The 23,168-nt window shown below is 50.8% G+C and overlaps 1 protein-coding gene across 4 annotated transcripts in view; it reads right to left on the reverse strand.

Moving 5' to 3' along the window:
- The window catches only part of SGSM2 (small G protein signaling modulator 2), a 124,882-nt gene that overhangs the window by 39,316 nt on the left and 62,398 nt on the right, over positions 1-23,168 (reverse strand). For all 4 annotated transcript variants that reach the window (XM_044993816.1, XM_044993814.1, XM_044993815.1 and 1 more), the window contains exons 3-4: positions 6,314-6,476; positions 3,602-3,763 (exon numbers count right to left, since the gene is read on the reverse strand). In XM_044993816.1, coding sequence (XP_044849751.1) covers positions 3,602-3,763; positions 6,314-6,476 — 325 coding nt within the window. The remainder of the gene's footprint in view (positions 1-3,601; positions 3,764-6,313; positions 6,477-23,168) is intronic.

Below are 23,168 nucleotides of genomic sequence, written 5' to 3' on the forward strand. Positions count from 1 at the left end.
TCCAGAGCCGCAGGCCAACTCTTCGGGTTTGATCCCGCGGACAGGCACTCCGGAGCATACTGTTATTCCCCGCAGTCCTGTTGAAGTCACTGGAAGGGTAGGCGGGAGTAAGCACATGCCCGGGGGTAAAAGTTTGCAGAAGGAGAGGCTCCGTTTTGAAGCAAAACCACAAAAACCTTATTAAATAGTAATTCTACAGCCAAGTGATCATCCCAACAGCACCTGCGGACAATTGAGTTACCTGGGTCTTTTAGACAGGCTCGACATTAAGGTGATCACAACTAAAAGGGGGAAAAAAGTATGTGACGGTACCTCCATAAGGCTCTATGGAAATATGCTTAGAATGTGTTTTACGCTACATATGCCATCTAACATCTCTCCGTAAAGGTTATGATCTACTGAATGTATTAATCCTATTTGCATGCATGGATCATTTTTGTATTTGATGTTATGAATATTGGCTGTGTACTGGCTTGATTTCTAAATAACCTTAGCAGAGCATTCGGTCAGTTCCTGGAGAAAGGAACGTTGAAATTCAGTACCTAAACAAGGAACACTTAAAGGACAATGGATCTTGGAATGCTTCAATCCACATAAGAAGTCTACTTGAGGACGTTCACGGTGGCATGTAAACAGTGGATGCTACCTATAAAAACTGTGAGTCATGCATGGACATGTGACTTACCCAGGTGACTCCTAAACTCCATCTTGGAGCTAAACATCAGGTGGCAGCTCCCAAGAAGGTTTCTGTGATCCAACCCATCACAAAGTGACTTAATCTATTTTTAGAATATGTTTTTATATAAAGTTATGAACAATTTTTTTATGTAGACTTGAAGTCAACCATTTCCGCTCTAAGCACAATACACAAGAAACCCACAGATCACCACACTTAGCTCCACAGATCCAACAACCACCCCAGACACACTAAGAAATTCGTCATCTACAGTCACATAATCAGATACTGTAGAGTTTGCTCTGATGAGAAAGGCTGGGATACACCCTAAACACACTTAAAAATTGCCCTCACAAAACAAGGACACTCCACCAGAGCCGTAGATCACACCATGGAATGGGCCCACGCACCCCCAGGAAAGCCTGCTTATGCTTAACAATCTGTCCCAACTTGTATTTACCTTCCTCGGACCTGAAGAGCTCTGTGTGGTTCGAAAGCTTCTCTCTCTCATCAACAGAAGTTGGTCCAATCAAAGATTACCTCACCCATCTTGTCTCTCTGAACATAGTATCATTTTGCTTGTATCTTCCACTAGATGGGGCTCAAACTCTATGCTATTTCCGATTTCCTAAAGGTGAACATCACCAAGACACCCAGAAGTGATGTAATCCCACTGACCAGGAATATTCTCTCGCTTTAAAGAAAACTTTTCAGCATAATCGGCATGGACTCAAATACAGTCAGCAAGGAAAACACAACAATACAAAACAAAAAAATAACCTTGATGCTGCTTTAGAAGCAAAGAGACAAGACATCCCTCATCCCCGGTTCAGGACCCAAGACTGGCAGGGCTGGATTGGGAATAGGTACAGGACTGGGCTGGACTGGAAACCAGTTTTACTGAGAGAAGGTTGGGTTGGCCAAATTAGGCGCCCACAACTACATGTGCTTGCACTGCACCAGATACGTATATCTCCATGCTTCACGTGCACCTCGCTGGCCAAGTGCCGGTGCAAACAGAGCACCTGGTTTGCAGAGATAATTTGGGCAATCGCGCACACCTAACTTCGAAAATATGGCCCCAAATCTTGTAGATTGAGGAAGTAACCATTATACTCCCGAAAGAGGGGTGCATTTCTGCAGCATTGTGGTGTGTTTGAAAGAGATCGTGGGCCTCACTCATGCTACCCTGCTATCAGGGGGAAAACCTGCTTAACACAGGAGGAGAGTTAGCTCAGAGGTCTTGAACCAAAATACCTCCATGTGGGACATTCACAGGATACCCCCCCATGCTCCATACGTCTCCAACACACAAATCACAAATGGCTCTTTAAGCAAACTGGGATCAGATGCCACCAACAGAATAGTTTTATTTGAACATCACGAAGACCTTTCTCTTCCCTCTCAACGGGAAGATAGACCAGGAAAATATATTCCTCTTCTGACCTGCTGCCAAGGAAAACGTAACCCAGACTTTGGAAATACCGCGGGAGAATGAAAGAGCCTATATACTTTAACTGCCCCTGTGGACTCCCCGCAAATACCATTCCCCTTTGCAAAACCAAGCCTACATCTCCATCGATAAGCGCAGCACTGAGAGCAAAGCAAGTTACATTCTCGGTGGCCGGGGATTTTGCTCTCATTTTGTGACTAACCTAGGCCAGGCCTCAGGGTTTCCACCATTCCTTTCTTCCGAGGCCACCAAAGTCTCCCCAGTATACTCCTCATTCTACTGCGTTAGCTGTGGGGGTGGAGAAGACGAGGTGAGGACAACCTCGCTGGGGAGCCCAATGCAGGAGGAGACTTGAGTAGAATGCCAAAGAGCTTGGTCGTGTCTGCTAGAATCCAAATGCATCACATCCACAAGGCGCCTGAGCTCGCTGCCAGCCTCGAAGGGGGAAATCTCCGTCACAAACGTAACCCTTCCAAATAAAGGCAACATGTCGTCACAGATCTGACCTACCCCAATCAGACCTTCCTACAGTTTCCTAAATTTTCACTCCTCACCTCCTTTTGCTCCCTTTCCTCCGCAGGGGGCACGTGCTCCCCTGGCACGCTACAGCGTCTCGCTTATGAGTCTCAAAAGCGCCTAAATGACTTTGGTGCCTAATTCTTATTGCAATTTGCAAGGCAAGAGAACTTAGGTGCCTACGTCACTTAGGGCAGTGGATCTCAACCAGGGGCACACGTACCCCTGGGGGTACGCAGAGATCTTCCCGGGGGTCCATCAACTCATCTAGACATTTGCCTAGTTTTACAACAGGCTACAGAAAAAGCATTAGCAAAGTCAGTACAAACTAACATTTCATACAGACAATGGCTTGTTTACACTGCTTAATATACTATCCACTGAACTGTAAGTACAATATTTATATTCCAATGGATTTATTTTCTAATTATAAGGTAAAAACAAGAAAGTCAGCAATTTTTCAGTAACAGTGTGCTGTGACACTTCTGTGTTTTTATGTCTGATTTTGTAAGCAAGTCGTTTTTAAGTGAGGTGAAACTTGGGGGTACGCAAGACAAATCAGACCCCTGAAAGGGGTCCAGTAGTCTGGAAAAATTGAGAGCCACTGACTTAGGATCCTTTGATAATTTTACCCCTAGACCGTAGCCAGCTGACATTTTGCAACGTTTAAAAAAAGTAGTAAAAAAATATTTTTTTAAAAATGTGTACGATTTTTGTACTGGTTCTTTAAGCTTTCCCACAGGGTTACGCTTAACTGAAACGTCAACACATTGTCACCATGTTTGAAAAACAAAATACAAATTGTTGGGGAAATTTTTCTTTTTTTTAACTTTTTTTCTGCTCAGCTCTGAGTTTGCAGGTGGGCCACTGACGACATTCGCTACTGCCAGGACACGGCGCACCTTGGTCCGACAAACAAAACCTTGGCACTGCCAGCTGTTTGGTCCCCTCTTTACCTGCAGTTGTCCACCAGGTACTGGACGATTTTGTCCAGCACTTTCTCAATCAAGGCTGTCCGCACCCAGATGTGCCTGATGGCCTGCGGCGTCAGGACAGGCGTTTTGCTTGAGGTAGAGCCCTGCCTCTTGAGGGATTCCTGGCCATTCGGCTGATTTTTCCTGCAAAAGGGATACAGTGAAAGTTGTTGGAGTCCAGATTTTTACTTTGACAGAGCTCTGCGTGCACATGGATTGGAATATACAAGGTGACCTGAAACGGGAGCACTTTTTCCCCCTCCCTCCTCCGTTTTGCATCAACACAGTTTGTGCCATTAGTTACGCAGCACAGAAGGAGAACGCTGCTCCAGACAGAACGCCTTTCATGCGGCAACCAGCGAATAATATAAGAAATGAAGAATATAAACACCACCCCGAACGCTTCACCTAACGAGGCAGTGCACTGGATGTAGAAAACAATTTACCGTAACGTGCTCGCGTTCCTGCCAAGTGCACAGTCTGGCCCCGACTCGGGAAAGCACCTAAGCATGTGGACTAAAGCCATTAGACTGGAAGCTCTTTGAGGCAGGGACAATCTTCTTGTTTGGTGTCTGTACAGCACCTTGCACTATGGGGTGCTGGTCCATGACAGCGACTCCTAGGTGCTGCCGCAACCCAAACCAATAGCTGTAAGAATAACCGTGCCTAGTCAAGGCAGCTGTTAAGCATGTGACATCAGTGGACTTAAGAACACACTTAAGGGCACATCTACCCTGTCCCACAGTTTGGACTACTGGGGTGTGAATAGCAACGCACCCCAAAGTGCTGCATTCTAACTCCGCAGGCACAAACTAAAAGGCTCCCACTTCACAGTAATGTAATTCTCTTTGCGTTAATGCGCACGCTTAGTTTGCACCTGCAGCGTCCACACGGGAGAGTTACAGCGCAGAACTGCGAACTGTGGGGCAGCGTAGGCAGGCCCTAAGTGCTGTCCTAACTAGGGACGCTTCTGTGAATCAGAGCCCCAGGAATAATTCTAGCAGTGGAGCCAGTTTCTCTGATTTGATACATTCAGTGAACTGAATTCAAGTCTCATCTGCTCTGTTTTGTTAGAGGTCCCAGCTGGAGGTCCTGGAGCCGTGGACTGGGAGTTTTCTCAGCCTTTAGCTGAAGGGGCGCGGATGCTGAATTTTTAACAAAAAAGTGTCTTTCTTCCAAACGTTTAAACCAGACCAAACGAAATGGAAAAAGTAGAGATTTTAAATAAATAAAGAGGCAAGAGATGAATAAAAAAGATCGGCAAAGGAAAAGGTTTGTTAAACATACATCAATGAAAGTTAAATAAAAGGTAAGTGTTGGAAAAATAAACAGAAAGGAGGCAGGGTTAAAATAGCTAATTTAAATAAATGTTTAAACGATTCAGAAACATCACAGTGGGTGACCTAATATCTTTTATTGGAACATCAATTCATGCTTACTGGAAACCTGTATAACTACAGGAACTTAGTGCAACCAGCTAGTCAAGAGACCAAAGGTTCCTATTAGTGCAAAGACCCTTGTCCAGGTTCAGCAGCCCGACTGTGCACAGTGCTGTACAAACACACTGGAAGATGCAGTCCTTTCCCCAGTCCAAGGGCCCTGATCCTGCAAAGACTTATGCACTTGAGTAGTTCCACTGACTTCAATGGAATCACTGACAGTGAGTAACACAGAGCATGTGCTTTAGACTTTCCAGGATCAGGGCTTCAGGTTCTTCACCTCAGTGGGACTACTCGCATGTTTAAAGCGAGGGCCATATTTACTACCTTGCTGAATCAATCAGGGCCTGACCACTCTTACCTTCCTCCTCCCGCCTATTGTCTGTTACAGTCATTGGTTTATCTCATCATTTATTAGGCCCTGATGCTGGAATGAGCTCCACGCAGGCGGGACTCCTACTCCTAAATGACCTCTGCTGAATCCACGGGCAGGAAGGACACTGCAGGATCATGGCCTTAAAGTGGAAGCGCCGTGGGGAAGGGACCAGGTCTCGCTGTGTGTTCAGACAGCGCCTAGCTAGTACAATGCTAACTGTGGTGTACTGAATCCAGTGTCACTTGCACTGTTCCTCTAGCAGGCCTGTCAGGTCTCCTAACGCACGTAGAAAAAAAAATGGTGATCCAGGGGAACAAACAAGCACGCAAAAATAAACATTCAAGCCTTCTTTACTCCATAAAGAACCGGCCTCTGCCACAAGGCAGGCAAATCACTCCATCTGGCACTGGTTTTGGCAAGGGGCGAGCCGAGACTTCTGCTTTTTCGCTAAGCTCTGTTTATTCTGTTACCTGATCCCACCCACCTCCTGTCTGCTCTGTCCACCTGTCACATCCTGGCCGATACCTAGACAGCGAGCTGGCTGTGAGCAGCGACTGTCTTCTGTGTTATTTGTCTCGACGGCACCTGGTATAATCCGGGGTCCTGACCCTTGACTGGGGTTGCTGGGCACACCGTGATGCACGTAAGGAGTAAAAGAAAAAAGAGCGCAAACCCAGCTCTCGTCCTGTGGCCCTTTGCCACTCACTTGAGAACATTTGAACTTCTGAAAATTTTGACAAAAATTAATTTTCGACGAGTTTTTCAATTGTTTTTCTGACCGGTTGAATTTTTTTCCCCAAAGTAATTTTCCGAGCAGCTCTACCTGTTCCCTTCAAGCCGCCATGACTTTCTCACATTAAGAACATCCCTTGGCCTTACCTGCCTTCCGTCTGCTGCTGCAGCTCCTGCGCTTTCTTGCATATGTCCCCAGCTACCGCGTACGTCTTGCCAACTTTGGTGAAGAGGGCGGCGACCTTATCGGTCCGGAGGAAGCCGGCGGCTCTGCGTTTCAGCATGTGCAGGAGGCAGGCCTCCACCACACCTGGAAAAGGAAAGGAGACATCGCCATGAGCACTCGGATCCTCCACTCCATTCTTTTTGGCACGTGTCAGCAAGGAGAAGAAAGTCATCTAATGAAACTAATCTAATATCTAGGGAGGGGAGAGAATATGGGCCAGGGTAGTAAGTAATGAGGACCCAGGGGTTCTATTCCTGCTTCAGCTGTGGACTCACTGTGTGACCTCAAACAAATCACTTACTCGCTTGGTGCCTCAGTTTCCCCATCAGGAAAGCAGGGATGACAATACACTTACCAGTCCCACGGGAGTGTCATCAGCCTTGCTAATTGCACTGACAGCCTGGGATGAAAGTTGGACTCTGCAGCCAGGAACCTGCATAAACCCAAATATCCTGGCAGGTGTCTGTATCTATGTTTATATTTTTTCCTGTGGGCATTATTTTGTGCCTCAGAGAGCCATTGATGTGGATTACATAACAGGAGGCTGGCCTTCTAGGAACTGAAAAGCAGAGAGAAGACCAGCTCTCGGAATTGGTAATGGAGCACTTGGGTTTAAGCAGGCTGCCTGGTCACTGCATTCACTGCTGAAGGGAAAAACCCAGTCAGACCTGCTGGGTAGAAACGGTGGAGATACAGGATGCCGGGGCCCAGTCTAGGTATGGGAGAACCATGTGACCCCACTACAAGAGAGAGAAAAGCCTGACACCTGAGAGGGTGCACTCAGAGAGACCAGGACGGGGACAGAGATACAGCAAAGGTTGCCAGGCGTCTGGTCGAAAACGGACCCTAGCGGCTCCGGTCAGCACTGCTGACCAGGCCGTTAAAAGTCCGGTCGGCGGTGCAGTGGGGCTAAGACGCCCCGGTTCAGCACGGCTCCCGGAAGCATCTGGCACGTCCTTCTGGCTCCCAGGCGCAGGGGAGATCAGGGAAGCTCTGCATGCTGCCCCCGCCCCGAGTGCCGGCTCCGCAGCTCCTATTGGCCGGGAACAGCAGGCATTGGGAACTGCGGGGGCGGTGCCTGCATGCGCCGGGGGTGGGCGGAGGGGAGAGGAGAGACAGCGCACACAGCCACCGGGCTGCCCTGTGCCTGGGAGCCGGACATGCTGGTCCCTTCCAGGAGCTGCGTGGAGCCAGGGCAGGCCGGGAGCCTGCCTTCGCCCTGTTAAGCTGCCTGAGGTAATCACTGCCTGGCTGGAGCCCAAACCCACATCCCAATCCCCTGCCCCAGGTTGGAACCTCCTCCCACTCCCTAGCTCCCTCCCAGAGTCCGCACCCCCACTTGCACCTCAGCCCTGAGCCCCCTCCCACACGCCGAGCCCCCTCCTGCCCCCCAAACCCCTCATTCCTGACCCCACCCCAGAGTCCACACCCTCAGATGGAGCCCACACTCCATCCCTCCCCACAACCCCTTGCCCGAGCCCACAGCCTCCTCCCGCACCCTGAACCCGCACCCCCAGCTGGAGCCCTCACCTCCTCCCGCCCAGGGCCGATGGGGGTGGGGGGGGGGAGAAAGCCGGTACAAATTACCGGGGCCCGGCTTCCCTGGCTTCGTCGGCCCGGTCCGCCCTTGCTGGGGGGCCTGAAATTTTTTTTCACTGGGGCCCGAACCTGCTCTCGGCGGCCCTGCCCCAGCCTAGTGAAAGTGGGCGAGGGTGGGGGAGAGCAAGCGACAGAGGGAGGGGGGAATGGAGTGAGTTGGGGGCGGGGCTTCGAGGAAGGGGTGGAGCAGGGGCGGTGCAAGGGTATTCGGTTTTGTGCGATTACGAAGCTGGCAACCCCTCCCTGCAGCGAGCTCCGTACCTGTGACGCTACCGAGTCGTGATGTTCGTTTTGCGATTCTCACCGCGACAGACTCTGAAGTTCACCAGCCAACTGGTGACTCCCAAAGCCCACACGGGTTTTATTTCAGTCTTGCACAATTCCCCCCAGAAAGCTGAACGTGACACTTCAGCTGCTGCAAAGAGCCATGAGACTAGGGTGGACAACAGCTGAGCAATCGGGGGGGAAAAAAGCCATTCACGTCTACTAGTGTTTAAATCTAGGCTGCAAATGACTCATCCAGTCAACGCTGTACACAAAGGCGGACAAGATCGCTTACTCATTGAAAAAGTAAGTCCCTGAAGCCTGTGCAGAGCGCTCACCCCCCTCTGGAGTTTGCTTTCCAGCCTCTGAGCCATGTTCTCCCATGTTTATTGATTGCAATTTACCACCGACTGTCTGCTGCTAACATTGCAACATTACATTTTCATCACAAACAACAAACTGCGTTCCATCCGTTCCAACATACATTACCTCCGCATTAGAACCTGGCAGCTAAGCGTGAAGAATGCAACACCTGCCTGCACTCCGAGCCCAAACTTGCCAGGTGCTGAGTCCTTCCTGCACCTTCCTCAGGCTTATACGGCTCCCATGACTGTAGCATCGGAGCACCTCGCAGTCTTTAATGGATCCATCCTCCCAACACCCCTTCAAGGTACAATGATCCCCATTTGGCGGACGGGAAACTGACAGATTCTTTAAGATGTTTAGGCACCGGAAGATACAGATAGGGGCTTTTGAAAATCCTACTGGGCACGGAGGTGCCTCACTCCAACGGGATCACACCTCTGATTGACACAACTACGCTGGCAGCAGCTGGACTGTAGAGACAACCCCAGTTGGCATGTGAGTCAGCAAGTCGAGTTAAAGGCCAGTTTTGAGAGCTGACCCTGTGGTAGCTAACTCAAGTGAAGAACACACCTTTTTTCACCCAAATTTCTCTGTGTATCTCAGTTCCCCATCTGTAATTTGGGGATATTTAGACTATAAGCAATTGTATTTTTTACTATACGTCTGTACAGTGCCTAGCGCAATGGGGCCCTGATCTCAGCTATAAATAAATAATCAATCATAGGAATAGTAATAATTCACACCCAATTTCTGTAGGTACCCTAATCTGGGAATACTTGTTTAAAATCAAGGCTGTACGGTGAGTTTGTACTCTATCTCAAGTGCCTCTGCAGGCAACCCTCTGGACAAGAGAGCCTTCCTCAGTGCACTTGCAATAGCCACTCCAGATAAACTCTCATCCGTAGGAAAATTCTAAACACAGGCCTTGCTCCAAACAAATAGATGGCTTGAATCGTCCTAGTTTTATTGATAGCTCCTTGCAAACGCACTGGACCTGGGGAGAGATTAGACTGCATTTCATGCTTATCCTTCATCAACAAAAGGCTTTCATGTGTTTTCATTTTTAATTAAAGCATTCAGGCTTTCCATCAATCAGTTCCTTAACCAGGGGTCCTCAAGATCTTACAGTCCGCTGGTTCAACAGGGTGAACAGCAAACAGCGGCCACTATCTTGGAAACCAGATGGATAAAATACCGATCCATTGATTTTATTGGTTGCACATTTCCCCATGTTAGAAATCGCTGGTGTTTGAAGGCTACTTCCGTTGTCATTGACATTGGCAGGGTTATTATTAGTGTAAAGTATTCATAAGCCTCTAAAGTCACTGCCACTTACCCTTCCTGGTTAAAAGCGAACGCCGTAATTCGTGGAGTTCTATTAATACACATTTAGTTCCCACTTACTGTTCCCCAATTGAACTGTAAATACAGCTACAAACAAGTTTGCAGATCTCAGAAATAGCAACTCACGTGTACCTTTAATTTTCAAACGTTATTAGTTCGTGTTATTTACATAACGGTAGCATCTGGAAGCCCTAACCAAGGCCAGAGCCCCATTGTGCCCAGGCACTGTACACACAGGATGCGTCTACATTGTAGTCAGAGGTGTGACTGCGTCCGCTGCATGTGTAGCCATCTCCGAGCTAGCCTGGATCTAGGTAGCTGCAATAACAATAGCAGCAAAGCTGGGGCAACCTGGATTACATGACCCCACCCGGGACCCTGGGTATGTACCTGAGCGGCTAGGAGAGCCAGGAACTCAGCCCAGATCTCCTGGGTGCCAGCCCAATGCCTTAGCCACAAGACCATCCCCATCTGAAGGCAAGCGTGGACCCCACTTGAAATTCCTGGCCTCCTTCCACTGTGCAACCTTCTCACAGTCTCCTGAGGACCCATCTGATGAGAAATAAATACCCAGAGCGGCGTTTGCAAGGGGCGGAATGCATTCCGGCAATGAGAAAAGCAGACCGTACAGCCGTGAATCCCTCGCCAGCACTTTATCCCAGAGCAGAGCTGAGAAAGCTGAGAGTGGAACAGACAGGACGATTTGAAAGCTAGCGTTGGCATCAAGGACTTTTAGAACCAGAAATAAGCAACAAGGAACAGCACGGCCCACAGGGAAGCCACCATCACCCATCTGCATCACACACACGACGTTACAGCTCTGACGCGTGCCCCACTCGAAGGCGCGCAGCGGATGTGGGCAAATAGAAGGAAATACCAATGAGACGCAGGAGACCAAGGTGGACCGTGGAGATATTAAGACAGCTGGAGTGAGAACTAAAAAGAAGGACCAGGCTGTACCAAAGGGCTGTGGAGCACTTTGCCGGCTGCATCTGGAGGGGCACGTGTCGGCGTGGGGAGCCTCAGACAGAAGCCAGGCTGGGTAGCTTGAAAGTTTCAGCTACTGAGCGTTGGGCAGAGTAATTCTACTTTTCCAGCCTGGGTGGTAAATTCAAGTACCTTATCCCCGGGGTGCTAGATAAGGGCTCAGTGTGTTCCTCTTAGCCCCACAACCCATCCCAGGTGCCAGACTGCTGATAATTTCCCTACTTTCCTGTACCGTTAGGGCTCTGCTGGGGCTTTTCAGACGCAGCCTCGCCACAGGGCTGCCCCGGGAACATTACTGCGGCATTATTGTTATTGTTGCATTACAGTAGAACCTAGCGGCCACTGCCTAGCGGCACCTTCCCCTCCGGCTCACCCACCCATGTGCTGGCTGCAGGGGGGCTCTGTTTATTATTTGTACTCCCTGTGCGAGGCACGCTGTTCTCAGAGGTGTGGCGGAAGAAGGATCAGCAGGTTTAGACACTGCCTGGAGGCGAGGACCCGGAGAGAGGCCTGAGTCAAAGAGGAGGCTGAGATGACAGGCCTCCGTCACCGGCAGGCAGGTGCTGGCCGCAGCGACGGAGAAAGGAGAGAACGCACGCAGATGCTGTGTGTAGCCCCAGACCGAGTGGCAGCTGGTCTCTGATCGCCAATTACCACGATTTAGTAGGGATCAAATCAACCCGAGGCTGGGAGCCTCTGCAAGTGATTCGTTTAGCGCCTGCAGGGAAGCTCACCGCAAACTCGTGCTACTTGGCAATGACTAGTGACCGCAGCACAGGTCTCCTGCACTGCCTGCAGGGCCTCGGGGGTCGACGGGACTTCAAGTTGTCTGAGGCCCTCGTTGCTGTCCGGTGTGGCAGGCATAGTACGGGAGGGGCTCAACTGACTCCCTGACGGAGGAGTTGAGCCGCCCAGCACGGGTCTCGGCTCTCCTCCGGCCCTCTCCTTTCCCTTATGGGAAGTGGGAGATCTTCCCCTTGCGGACATCTCGGTCTTCTTGGCCAGGGCCGGGGATCGGTGCCGGCTCGTGGACAGCACCGGCTGGGTGCTCCGTACCGATGCTGCGGGGCTCGGGGCCGGGGTCAGCACCGACTCCATCAGGAGAGCGTTGAGGCGGACGTCCCTCTCCTTCTTCATTCTGGGTCTGAACGACTTACAGATGCGACACTTGTCGCTTTATGTGTCCTTCTCCTAGACACCTGAAACGGCTAACGTGCGGGTCGCTGATGGGCATGGGCTGCTTACAACCATCGCACGGTTTAAAGCCTGGGGATCGGGGCATGCGGGCGCCACTCCAGGGAGTACCAGAGCCGGTCCCCTACGGATACCGCTAAGGGAAAAGCTTCCGGCACTGGTGCACGTGGCGAGCACGCAGACCGACTATGGATTGGACCTGAGCAAGCCCTCGAAGCAGCAGCTGCACTGATGCTCTCTCAAGAACTGCAGGGCTCCCATTGTGCACATCTTGGGCCATGGGCTCAGCTGCCCTGAAGGAGCCCACTGGTCCAGCAAGCCTGATATCCCGCATCCGGCGCTGGGATACAGCCCAACGGCTAACGATGCCTAAGACAGCAGGCCCTGTGCTCCCCAGCCATACAGCGCCCCGGAGCAGAGTGGAGGAACAGGACAGCCCTGCCCGACCCCTCAGCAGTTCGCTCATACCATGAGGCAGGAGCTTTGATCCAGTCCGCCCACAGATGGGATGGGCAGCTATTGTTTTCCTGTGCTCTGGCTCAAGTAGGAGCCTCGGGCTGACTGCATCCTCCCCGTGAGAGGGGCTGTCTCCGCTCCGAGACAGTGCGCTGTGCAGCGGGGGCGAGCGCTGCACGGATGCTCGTGGTGATTCACGAGTCCAAGCGGAGCCGCACGAGAAGAACAGCGCGTGCTCCCAGAGCTGCTCTTTCCGGCACGACTGCCGAGCCTGTCCCCTGTAGGGACCCCAGCCCAAAAGCAGCTCGGAGGGGGCGGGAGGTGGGGGCCGCTGGCGCGTCACTGAAAAAACCACGGGAGATGTTTCAAATAAAGCAGAAATAATTGGTCGGGGTAGAACAGAGCTGGGAAGAGAAGCATCGCTGTTGCTTAGGAACCGTATTTTTTTTTTTAAATAAGACAATAAAATATTAATGAAACAAATTTAGTAAAAACCACAGCCGAGACGGCTTTAATTATTAATATTCGCGGTGGCTGCTACCAAGGATAATCTCCACCCCGCCTGTCCCGAAAGCCCCAATATTTAATTATGCCATTGTGACCTTTCTCATCACCACTAGTCACGAAAACGCTACTTAATTGACTAGAACACATGCGTAACGTGCGTGCGAAGGGAAATGGCAGGAAAGGCGTTTGATTGAACCATTGTACTCTCAGCATTCGGAGGTACTTGTCCTATTTCGGTGGACGGAAGGACGGCTTTGTGGTGAAGGCACCGGCCTGGGGATCAGGAGAGTGGGTTTCGATCCCTGGATCCACCTACTGTGCGACCGGATCATTTAATTTCTCTGTGCCTCAGTTGTCTCGCTGCACAATAGGGATAATAAGATGCTCTTTGTCTTACCTGTTTAGGTGATAAAGTATTCATGGCGGGGCGGTCTCTTAACCTATGCATGCATTTCATAGCCCAGCGCATCAGAAGTTAGCACCGTGTACCCATTAGAACCCACCCCCAAGCTCTCCAGGTCACACACAGCTTCACAGCACGCCACCCCCACTCTTCCAAAAGAGTGGGGGAAAGGGGTTTGGAGACGGAGCCCTCCCTTACTCACCCTGCAGGGGCTGGGCCCAGTTCCTCGCTCCAGACGTTGTGACCTGACGCGCAGAGTCGCAGCCCGACTTCGGTTTCTCCCCGCAACCCCTCCATCATGACAGAGGGGCCAAGAGGTCAAATTTCAGCAAGTGGTGTTGCGACCCCCGTGTGCCAGCTCACACCACCACACGGTTTGGGGGCCCTCTCACACAGCGGGCCCGGGGCAGGCTTCCCGTTTTCCCCTCACCCCACTGGTAGCCCTGGGCAGGGACAGTAATAATCTCATTGCATGTCATCAGATTCCCATTGTCCTCCCCACACACTGGAAAACTACACCGATCAGCCACCCAGAACCAAACTTGGCCATATAGGAAATTTCAAATGGGTTTAAAGCGCATGCAAAAAGCTGCTGTTTCTTGGGGGCTGAACGGCTGTATTAGGCTCTCGCCAAAGAAGATCGAGAAGTGACTGTCACTGGGGTAGGATGTGAAAGTACCTTCATGGGGCAAAACTACCTGGTATTTTCAGACGCTACTCTACCAGAGAAAGGCATAATGAGAACCAATGGCTGGAAGCTGCCTCCAGGCAAATTCAAATCTGAAATAAACCTCAATTTTTTTTTTTAATCTAGTAAATGTGATCAAAAACTGGAACAAACTACCAAGAGAAGCGGTGAATTCTCACACACTTTAAGTCTTCAAATCAAGACTGGATGCCTCCCTGAAGATATGCGTTAGTCAAACAAGTTATTGGGTGATATACAGGAGTTAACGGGATAAATTCTCTGGCCGGGGATATAAAGGAGGTCAGACTGAAAGAATTACCAACACTTTGCTAACAGAACTGCAGCCAGGGATTACTTCCTGCCTCTCTGACAGGCAGCCATTTCTGAAGTCGGACACGGCAGCTATTTAAGAACGCCTCACAGTGCCACACTATAGTTTATTAGGTCGAGTTGTAACAAGAGCTCATCTCCAGTACCTCTTCTACCGCTCGGCGTATTGGAAGGTATCAACTCACCCAGAGCAGTTTGTCACAGCACTTAGCAGCAAGCTAGAAACTTAGAAAGGCCATCAATGGAAGTGTGCCAAACGGTTACAATGAACAACAAGGAGTACTTCCAATAGAATGTCAGGGCTGGAAGGGACCTCAGGAGGTATCTAGTCCAACCCCCTGCTCAAAGCAGGACCAATCCCGAGACAGATTTTTGCCCCAGATCCCTAAATGGCCCCCTCAAGGATTGAACTCACAACTCTGGGTTTAGCAGGTCAATGCTCAAACCACTGAGCTATCCCTCCCGCTATAGACCTAAAGGTGGTGAGAAGTACTGACGAGAGCCAGTCAGGCTGTCTGGGTTCATAGGGAGCTTGGGTGAATCTCTGTTTGGGTTCAGGTCATATGGGATCAGATGTCCAGAGTATCACTTGAAATTTCTCTTTTTGATAAAGCTTCAGAAGCCGGGTAAAACTTAACCAAGCCTCCAACTGAGCTGGCTGAGACCCTGCAGAACTGTGGAGTTCTAGGGGCGGGGGTTGGGGTTGGGGGTTCCTTCTACAGCTGGAGCCTCCACAGAAGTTATAAGGCCAGAGCCAGATTTTGAACCCAACCCTGGAAAACTTCAGGAATGACTGTGGCTGAGTTCTGGAATGGGCCCCAGTTCTAGGTTTCATTCCAGACCAGTCAGGACCAGCTCAGGTTTATTCAAGAGTCACGTCAAGAAGTTTGCAAACCTTTCGCCAAAGTTGGCCCCCGAGTTGGAAATGAAAATCCCAAACCAGACCTTGCCCTCAAGGTGGGGCTCCCGCGCCTAAAGCCAGGTCAACGCTAAAAAATGAGGCCAAACCAGCTACATGGCTCAGGGGTGAGAAAAATCCACGCCCCCCGAGTGACGTAGTTAAACTGATCTAATCCCCTGGATTAATGACAGTGATTGAACCCCTCCTGTCACTGCAGTGGGTGGATACACGGAAACTCTGCAGTGGTGCTGCTGCTGCAGAGTTTCTAGTGAAGGCAAAGCCTCAGAAATTGTCCTCCCTCAAATCTCATAGGTGGCTTTTTGTGGCACACACTCTACTGCTGAGAAACCGAGCCACGTGGCCAGCGCCTATGATGCTGAATGAGCCTTGAGTTAAGGTCTCATTTCTTTGGAGCCTGTCTCAGGTCGAATTGCCATAGGTCCCCAGAGCCAGGAGGGCTTTCAGGGTCGCAGTCGGCTTCTGCCTTTCCTTTGGTTTTACTGGCCTGGGGGTTTTATCAGATCCAGAATCAGATTTCTGTACTCAAGGCAATGCATACAAACGGACAGCTGGCTCTGTGGTAAATCTGGGCTGGAGGCACAGCCCACTGAAGGTAGCGCAAGTCTTTTTATTGACTCCAGCAGGCTTTGGATCAAGCCTTTGAAGCATTACATGCGGCTTTCTCCAACGTGTGCGCCATACAGTATCTGCCTTACCTAGGAGAAGGATGGTCCAGTGTTTACTGTGCTAGTCTAGGGTGTGGGAGGCCTAGGTTCCATTCCTCCGCCACTTACCTCCTGCATGACCTTGGGCAAGTCACTTGGTCTCTTCTGCATTCAGTTCCATCTGTACAATGGGGCTAATAGCACTGCCCTACTTCACAGGGGTCTTGTGAGGCACCCAGACATTACAGTAATGGAGGTCACCCACATGCCTAAGACAGACAGAAGCCGGAAAAGCGGTGCTCAACATTCGCAGTGCTCTGGATTTCTCTCTCGCTCGCTTTTTTGTTGTTGTTGTTTTAACCCATAACAAAAATCAGACGCCCACATCAGATTCAACTGACCAAAAAACATTCCAGGCCCTTGCTAGACTGTCTCTCATCTGACAATGAGCTGTCAGCACTTGTGTCTGATCTGCCTGTGGGGCTGGTCTCCACTTTCCGCTTGTTGCATTTTCAAAGGAACAGCTTTGTACAGTCTCCCGGGCTGCCTCACACCCTTGGGAGGAGCTCCCCATACACGCCGACAAAGCTACCTCCTTCTTCACCTTCTCGAGCTCTCTCTCCTCAGAGCTCTCCTTTGCCGCGATGCCGGCAAACGCTTGCCAACAGTTAGGCAGGTGGTTTGCAGAGACCAATGCCCATCAAGCTGGCCGGTACTCCCTCATTGGTTCCTTGTTCTACCCCCTCGGTTGTCTCTAGTCTTATACTTAGACTGTAAACCCAGTGCTTAAGTTGTAATGAAAGAGGTGCCAGAGACTCAAGCAACTAGGTGCTCGGGCTCAAGCAATTTTTTTACTTTCATAATGGATGCAGCAAGCCCAGGGGTGCCGGGGCTCCGAACCGCCAAGCCCAGGGGTGCCGGGGCTCCGAACCGCCAAGCCCAGGGGTGCCGGGGCTCCGAACCGCCAAGCCCAGGGGTGCCGGGGCTCCGAACCGCCAAGCCCAGGGGTGCCGGGGCTCCGAACCGCCAAGCCCAGGGGTGCCGGGGCTCCGAACCGCCAAGCCCTGGCACTAATTAAACACTGTGTAAGCCCCTTGAGGCAAGGACCGACTCAGCGCCTAGTACAACGGGTTCCTGGTCCGCAACGGAGGCTTCTAAGCACCACCACTATACAGATTAAACAACAATCAAGAGAAAAAGCTCAACGTCAGACGCTTTGCCAACGCTCCACTTCCCAACAGAAGCAGCAGCAGCTGCTCTCCCCTCCTTTGTGAAAAGGCCCCTGGGACCACAGCAGCAGAACTCCACTGCCTCGCCATCCGGCCCCCTACGCTCATCGCGTTCGGTTGCAACGAAGCCTCCACTTCCAAGGGAATTCGCGTTCTCTCTCGGCCAGCATCTAAACTGAACTGGATTCTCTACGGCAGGTTCTTGGCACGCAGGCTAGGGGTGGGGACAGATGGAACAAGCTCGTTTACCTGGAACGTGATGTACCCTCCTATTCTTCTGTTGGGGGTGTCAGAAAGGAGGAGAAATGTTAATTGGATAAATGAAAGGACACGGTTTTCACACTTCGTCTTTCAGCTCTTCCCACATCCCAATTAGCTTGAACCATCTGTATGGGCCACTCCCAGTTTCCACTTGTTTACTGCACCAATGTTCCCTTATAAATCTATACAAATACATGTTAAAAAACCCCTAGATGGCTTTAAGTATCTCTGGTACAGATGGGACAGAACACAGCACTGCATTCCCCTACCCTTTTGTGGTGGTGGTGGTGGGGTGTCAGATAAGTGAAATTCGTGTGAACAACCCAGAAACCAAAACAGAGACGCCCCTCGTCTGGGCTGTCGCTGGGTAGGGATGTGGCTGCATCTCTTTGAAGGACCTGCAAGGACGGGTCTCAGAAGAGCAGGAGTCAGTGGTGTTCCAACAGGCGTGCGGAGGAGAGGAAGTGGGTGGAAAAGGCATGTTGGCGGACATATGTACCCATTACTGAGTCGGTTGGTTCTTTGGAGCAGGGGCCACATTTCCGTGATATGCATGTACAGTGCCTAGAACAACGGGGTCCCAATCCAGACTGAGGCCTCTCGGAGCCACCATGGCCACAAACAATTCCAAAGCCAATAATGCACAGGTGAAGCCGACCCCAAAACGGGGCAGCCTTCCCCAATGCTCAGACTGGATGAGCGACGTGCTATCTGCGACGGGCCAACACCGTTAACGAAGCCACAAGCTCGGCCCGTGACAGGGCCTCCAAAGCGAACGGGAGGAGCTCAGCTCCGTTACTTCGCTCACGTCATCAGCTGACAGCAGCTGTCCTAAAATTCATTATCTCCAGTCAATTCTGAGGCAGATCCCCTGCAGTACTGAACCAGCTACGGATACGGTTATTGATTTGCAGTCCAAATAATCGCCTCCCCCGTAAGCTTCAAAAAATGTCACCTTTTTATTCCATAAACCCAGCCAGACCTTTCTGCACTAGACAAGTGGCTTCATTTTTCTCTCCTTTAGTGAAATCTCGTTGCGGTTTAATGGACTGTATGCTAAGAGAGCTCCGGAGACCAAGGCAGAGGGGTGCAAGATGAGGGACCTCAGAGAGGTTTTTTAATGGAATTCATTTAGCAGATGGATTTTGCTTTAGCTGCAGCTAAATATCTTGTTTTCATGGAAACCGTGCACAGGGAACAGGGTTTGTAAGGCTGAAGTGTGAAAATAAAGAATGAAAGCGAGGGAAGATAAGAGCCAAGCAAACTACACGTCGGCCTGTCTTCAGCGCACAGCACACTGGCAGAGCCGGGCAGCACATGCTGGGAAGATCGATCGGCTGAGGTCAGGGACTGGTCCAGCCCCCAAATCCTCTGCATGCTGGAGCAGAGGGAGCCCCTGGAGAAGTACATATGTTCCATTACACGCAATGGGTCCACACCCTCTGTGCAGGCTCCCAGCAGAGCCGAAGTGTGCCTGTTCTGCTGTGCCCTCCATACCAGCTGGGAGCCTGCGGGTTGGAAGGAGATGATGGATTTGCCCTGTTGGAAAGAAAAGCTGCTATGTTTCAGGGAGCAGGGAAATTGGGTGGGGCGGGACGCTAGATGTCTGCGTAACGCACCGACCTCGATGAAAATCTGAAAGGAAACCAATACTTTTCCAACAGGCCTCCCTCTGATCGCCCTCAGACCCAAACCTACAACAAGCAACAGGACCAAGACAAGACGGCTCCTCCGCATGGTAGCACAAGGAACCGTTTGCAAACAGAAAGGGACCCCCCTGATCGTTTTGAACGCGTGCGTCCCTTGGACCATTTACACCAGGCATCAGCACACGGAGTGGCTGGTTCACGAAATAATTGCAGGTGGCACCGTTCTGCAGAGAGCAAAACACTCTGAGATAATAGAGAGGAATGAAGCCAACCCACCAGCACCACAGGCCGAACTCCAGCGAAAGGGGCACGGTTAGCTTACAGTTCTTCCACTTTATCTACATTAATACTTTCAAGACTTCAATACTATTTATTCGTATTACAGTAGCACTTTGAGGCCCACCTGAGATCAGGACCCCATTGTGCTGGGCACTTAGTTAGGGCAGAGACCCTCTTTTTGTTGTGTGTTTGTACGCTGCCACTGCAAAACAAACAACACAGACACAACCCATCACACACACACAGTCAGACACCGTCTCTGTCTTGGCTAGCTTACTGGCCATACCGGGGTGGCCAAACTTACTGGCCCTCCGAGCCACATACAACAATCTTCAGACGTTCGAGAGCCGGGGCACACCTGCCGGGAGTTGGGAATTCAGCCCTGCTGAAGCCCTAAGCCCTGGCAGGTGCACCCCACAGGGCTGAAGGCCTAAGACCCCCCTCTCCCTGCTGGGCAGAAGCCCCTCCCGCACCACCCAGCTGCAAGGCAGAGGTCCTGAGGTCCCCCCGCCCCCAGTCTGGTAGGTGGAGAATGGGGGACTGTGGGAGGCTCCGCGAGCCACACTTTAATGATAAAAGAGTCACAGTTTGGCCACCCCTGGTCTATACATACCAGACACACACACACACACAAATTATTATTATTCTCATTTTAGCAAAGGGGAATTGACGCACAGAAAGATTAAGTGACTTGCCCAAGGTCACACACATTGAATCTGTAGCACGGCCAAGAACTGAATCTAGAGCTCCTAAGTCCCAGTCCGGCGCCTTAACCACATGCCCAGCCTTCCCGTGAAGGGGACTCCAGTGAGACTCCTGGTAAGAGTAAGACCCGCAGCGTCAGACCTCCTATCTCATGTAGATGAATAGTTATTCTTCATTACAGACAAATTATGGAACCAAACTGTGTGTTTAAACGCAACGGCTGAGATTTTCAAAGGTGTCTAAGAGACGTGGATGCCCAGTTCTGATTAAAATGAATGGGGAAAGAGTGTCCAAATCACCTAGGCATTTTTGAACATTCCAGCCACAGGCTTTAACAAACAAACAAGGAAGAAAACCTTAAAAAGAAATGTCCAGTGTGTTTCATGTTATTACAATAACTCCAGGGTGGCCCAATATTTTTTTCTTCCTTCAAAATGATTTTCCAGTCGCTCCCTTCCACGGATAAGCTTTTGAATGGCAGGTTCGTGATTGCAAATAATTTTTAGGGCTACACACATAAACCTGTGGAGTTGGAATTGAGGCGTTTATAGTGTCATCTAGAGGCACGCTTCCGAAGCACGAACAGATTGCTGCGGAGAGTATAAGGGAGAGGGAAGAGAGATTGCAGTCAATCCAGTTACATCCCTTCCCCACAATTACCACCTAGAACTAAACCCAATACCAAATCAGAGTTAGTCTAATACAGTCCAGACTTTATCACTCTGCATCTCTTAGCTTTTGTTGCATGCAGCCATTAGCTCTGCTCGTGCATGGCACTCGCTGGCTGATGTACCATTTCATTAGTTTCAGTTTCCTTAGGAAGGCCTGAGGTATTGTTTCAGCATAAGACTTGGGCCATCTGAGGGCTGGGATTTCATTGCAAGCCCAGTGCACAGATCCTCCTCCTCGGGGCTCCCATCATCAATATCCTCATACCAGGCCTCTTCGAGCACATCTTAGTAAGGCCAGGTCTACACTGAAAAAGTTAAGTTGACTCAGCTTCATCGCTCAGGGGCATGAAAAATCCACACCCCGAGCAATGTAATTAAGCTGACCTAGCTACCGCCTCTCAGGGAGGTGGATTCCCTACGCCAGGGGTTCCCAAACTTGTTCTGCCGCTTGTGCAAGGAAAGCCCCTGGCGGGCCAGGTTGTTTACCTGCCACGTCCTCAGGTTCGGCCAATCGCGGCTCCCAGTGGCCACGGTTTGCTGCTCCCGGCCAATGGGAGCTGCTGGAAGCGGCGGCCAGTACATCCCTCGGCCCGCACCACTTCCAGCAGCTCCCATTGGCCTGGGGCAGCGAACCGCAGCCAGTGGGAGTCACAATCAGCTGCAGACGCGGCAGGTAAACAAACCGGCCCGGCCCGCCAGCGGCCTTCCCCGAACAAGCGGCGGACCAAGTTTGGGAACCACTGCCCTATGCCAACGGCAGAACCCTTCTCATTGGCGTAGGTAGCGTCTACACTGAAGCGCGTTTCAAGTGCAGACAAGCCCTTGGAGAGAGCTAAAGGCATCGTACTTCCTCTGCAGCTTTTAATCTGATCGGTCCGCTGAGAAATCACCACGCCGGCGGTAAATCAGTTGGAAAGGCAAATGCTTTTCAAATGTTTAACTTTGGTTTCATTTCGGAAAGATCTTTAAAGCCGCTGTTACTTTTATGTGTTTGTTAAGCATCAGTCTGGCAATCGGTCCATAGCGCACAGAGGGAAATACACTGGTGCTGAGTGCTTTGAGAACACGATTATTTATTGTGTGCATTACAGACGCTCCAAGAAGCCCCAGCTGAAATCATGGCCCCATTGCGCTAGGCCCCGTAAAAACTCATAGCGAGAGAGAGCCCCTGGCTCGACGAGCTTACAGTCTAAATGAGTAAGCCAAACAGAGCCAGAGAGGTACGGTGACCTGGCCAAGATTACAGAACAGGATGGTGGGCAACCAGGAAATAGCCCGCAGGTCTCCTGAGTCCTTGTTCACTAGAGCAAATCGTCTACCAGGGATGGATAAGAAGAAACAGATGGGAAAGGATAAGATAGGACACACTTAAAAAAATACGATTTTGAAAGATACCATGTTTCTAGCAGAATTCCCCATTATAGTAATACAGGGCATGGGACAAGGAGTCTACGAGCTACATAATAAACGCCTCTCTTTGCCACTGTTCTGTTTATTAAAACGTCACTCCAAATGTTCGCTTAATAGCCTATAGCTTTAGCCTGCTCCAGCCCCTTTCATTCAAGGGGCTCAAAGTGCTCTGCACACATTAGCCTCACGAGTGCCGAGCAGGCCGATATTACTACACCCCCTTCACAGAAGGGAAAAACTGACTGTGGCCCAGGGAACTTGTGTGACTCATGGTGACACAGTATTCTTGCCAGCATATGGCTTGGATGAATGGACTATAAAGTGGATAGAAAGCTGGCTAGATCGTCGGGCTCAACAGGCAGTGATCAACGGCTCAATGTCTAGCTGGCAGCCGGTATCAAGCGGCGTGCCCCAGGGGTCGGTCCTGGGGCTGGTTTTGTTCAACATCTTCATTAATGATCTGGCTGATGGGATGAACTGCACCCTCAACAATTCGCGGATGACACTAAACTGGAGGGAGAGGTAGATACGCTGGAGGGTAGGGATAGGGTCCAGAATGACCTAGACGAATTGGAGAATTGGGCCAAAAGAAATCAGATGAGGTTCAACAAGGACAAGTGCAGAGTCCTACACTTAGGATGGAAGAATCCCATGCACCGCTACAGGCTGGGGACCGACTGGCTAAGGAGCAGTTCTGCAGAAAAGGACCTGGGACGGGAAGGTGGATATGAGTCAGCAGTGTGCCCTTGTTGCCAAGAAGGCTAACGGCATATTGGGCTGCATTAGTAGCAGCACTGCCAGCAGATCGAGGGAAGTGATTATTCCCCTCTGTTCGGCACTGGTGAGGCCACATCTGGAGTACTGTGTC

Source organism: Mauremys mutica, chromosome 19 (genome assembly GCF_020497125.1).
Source record: "Mauremys mutica isolate MM-2020 ecotype Southern chromosome 19, ASM2049712v1, whole genome shotgun sequence".
Taxonomy (NCBI): domain Eukaryota; kingdom Metazoa; phylum Chordata; order Testudines; family Geoemydidae; genus Mauremys; species Mauremys mutica.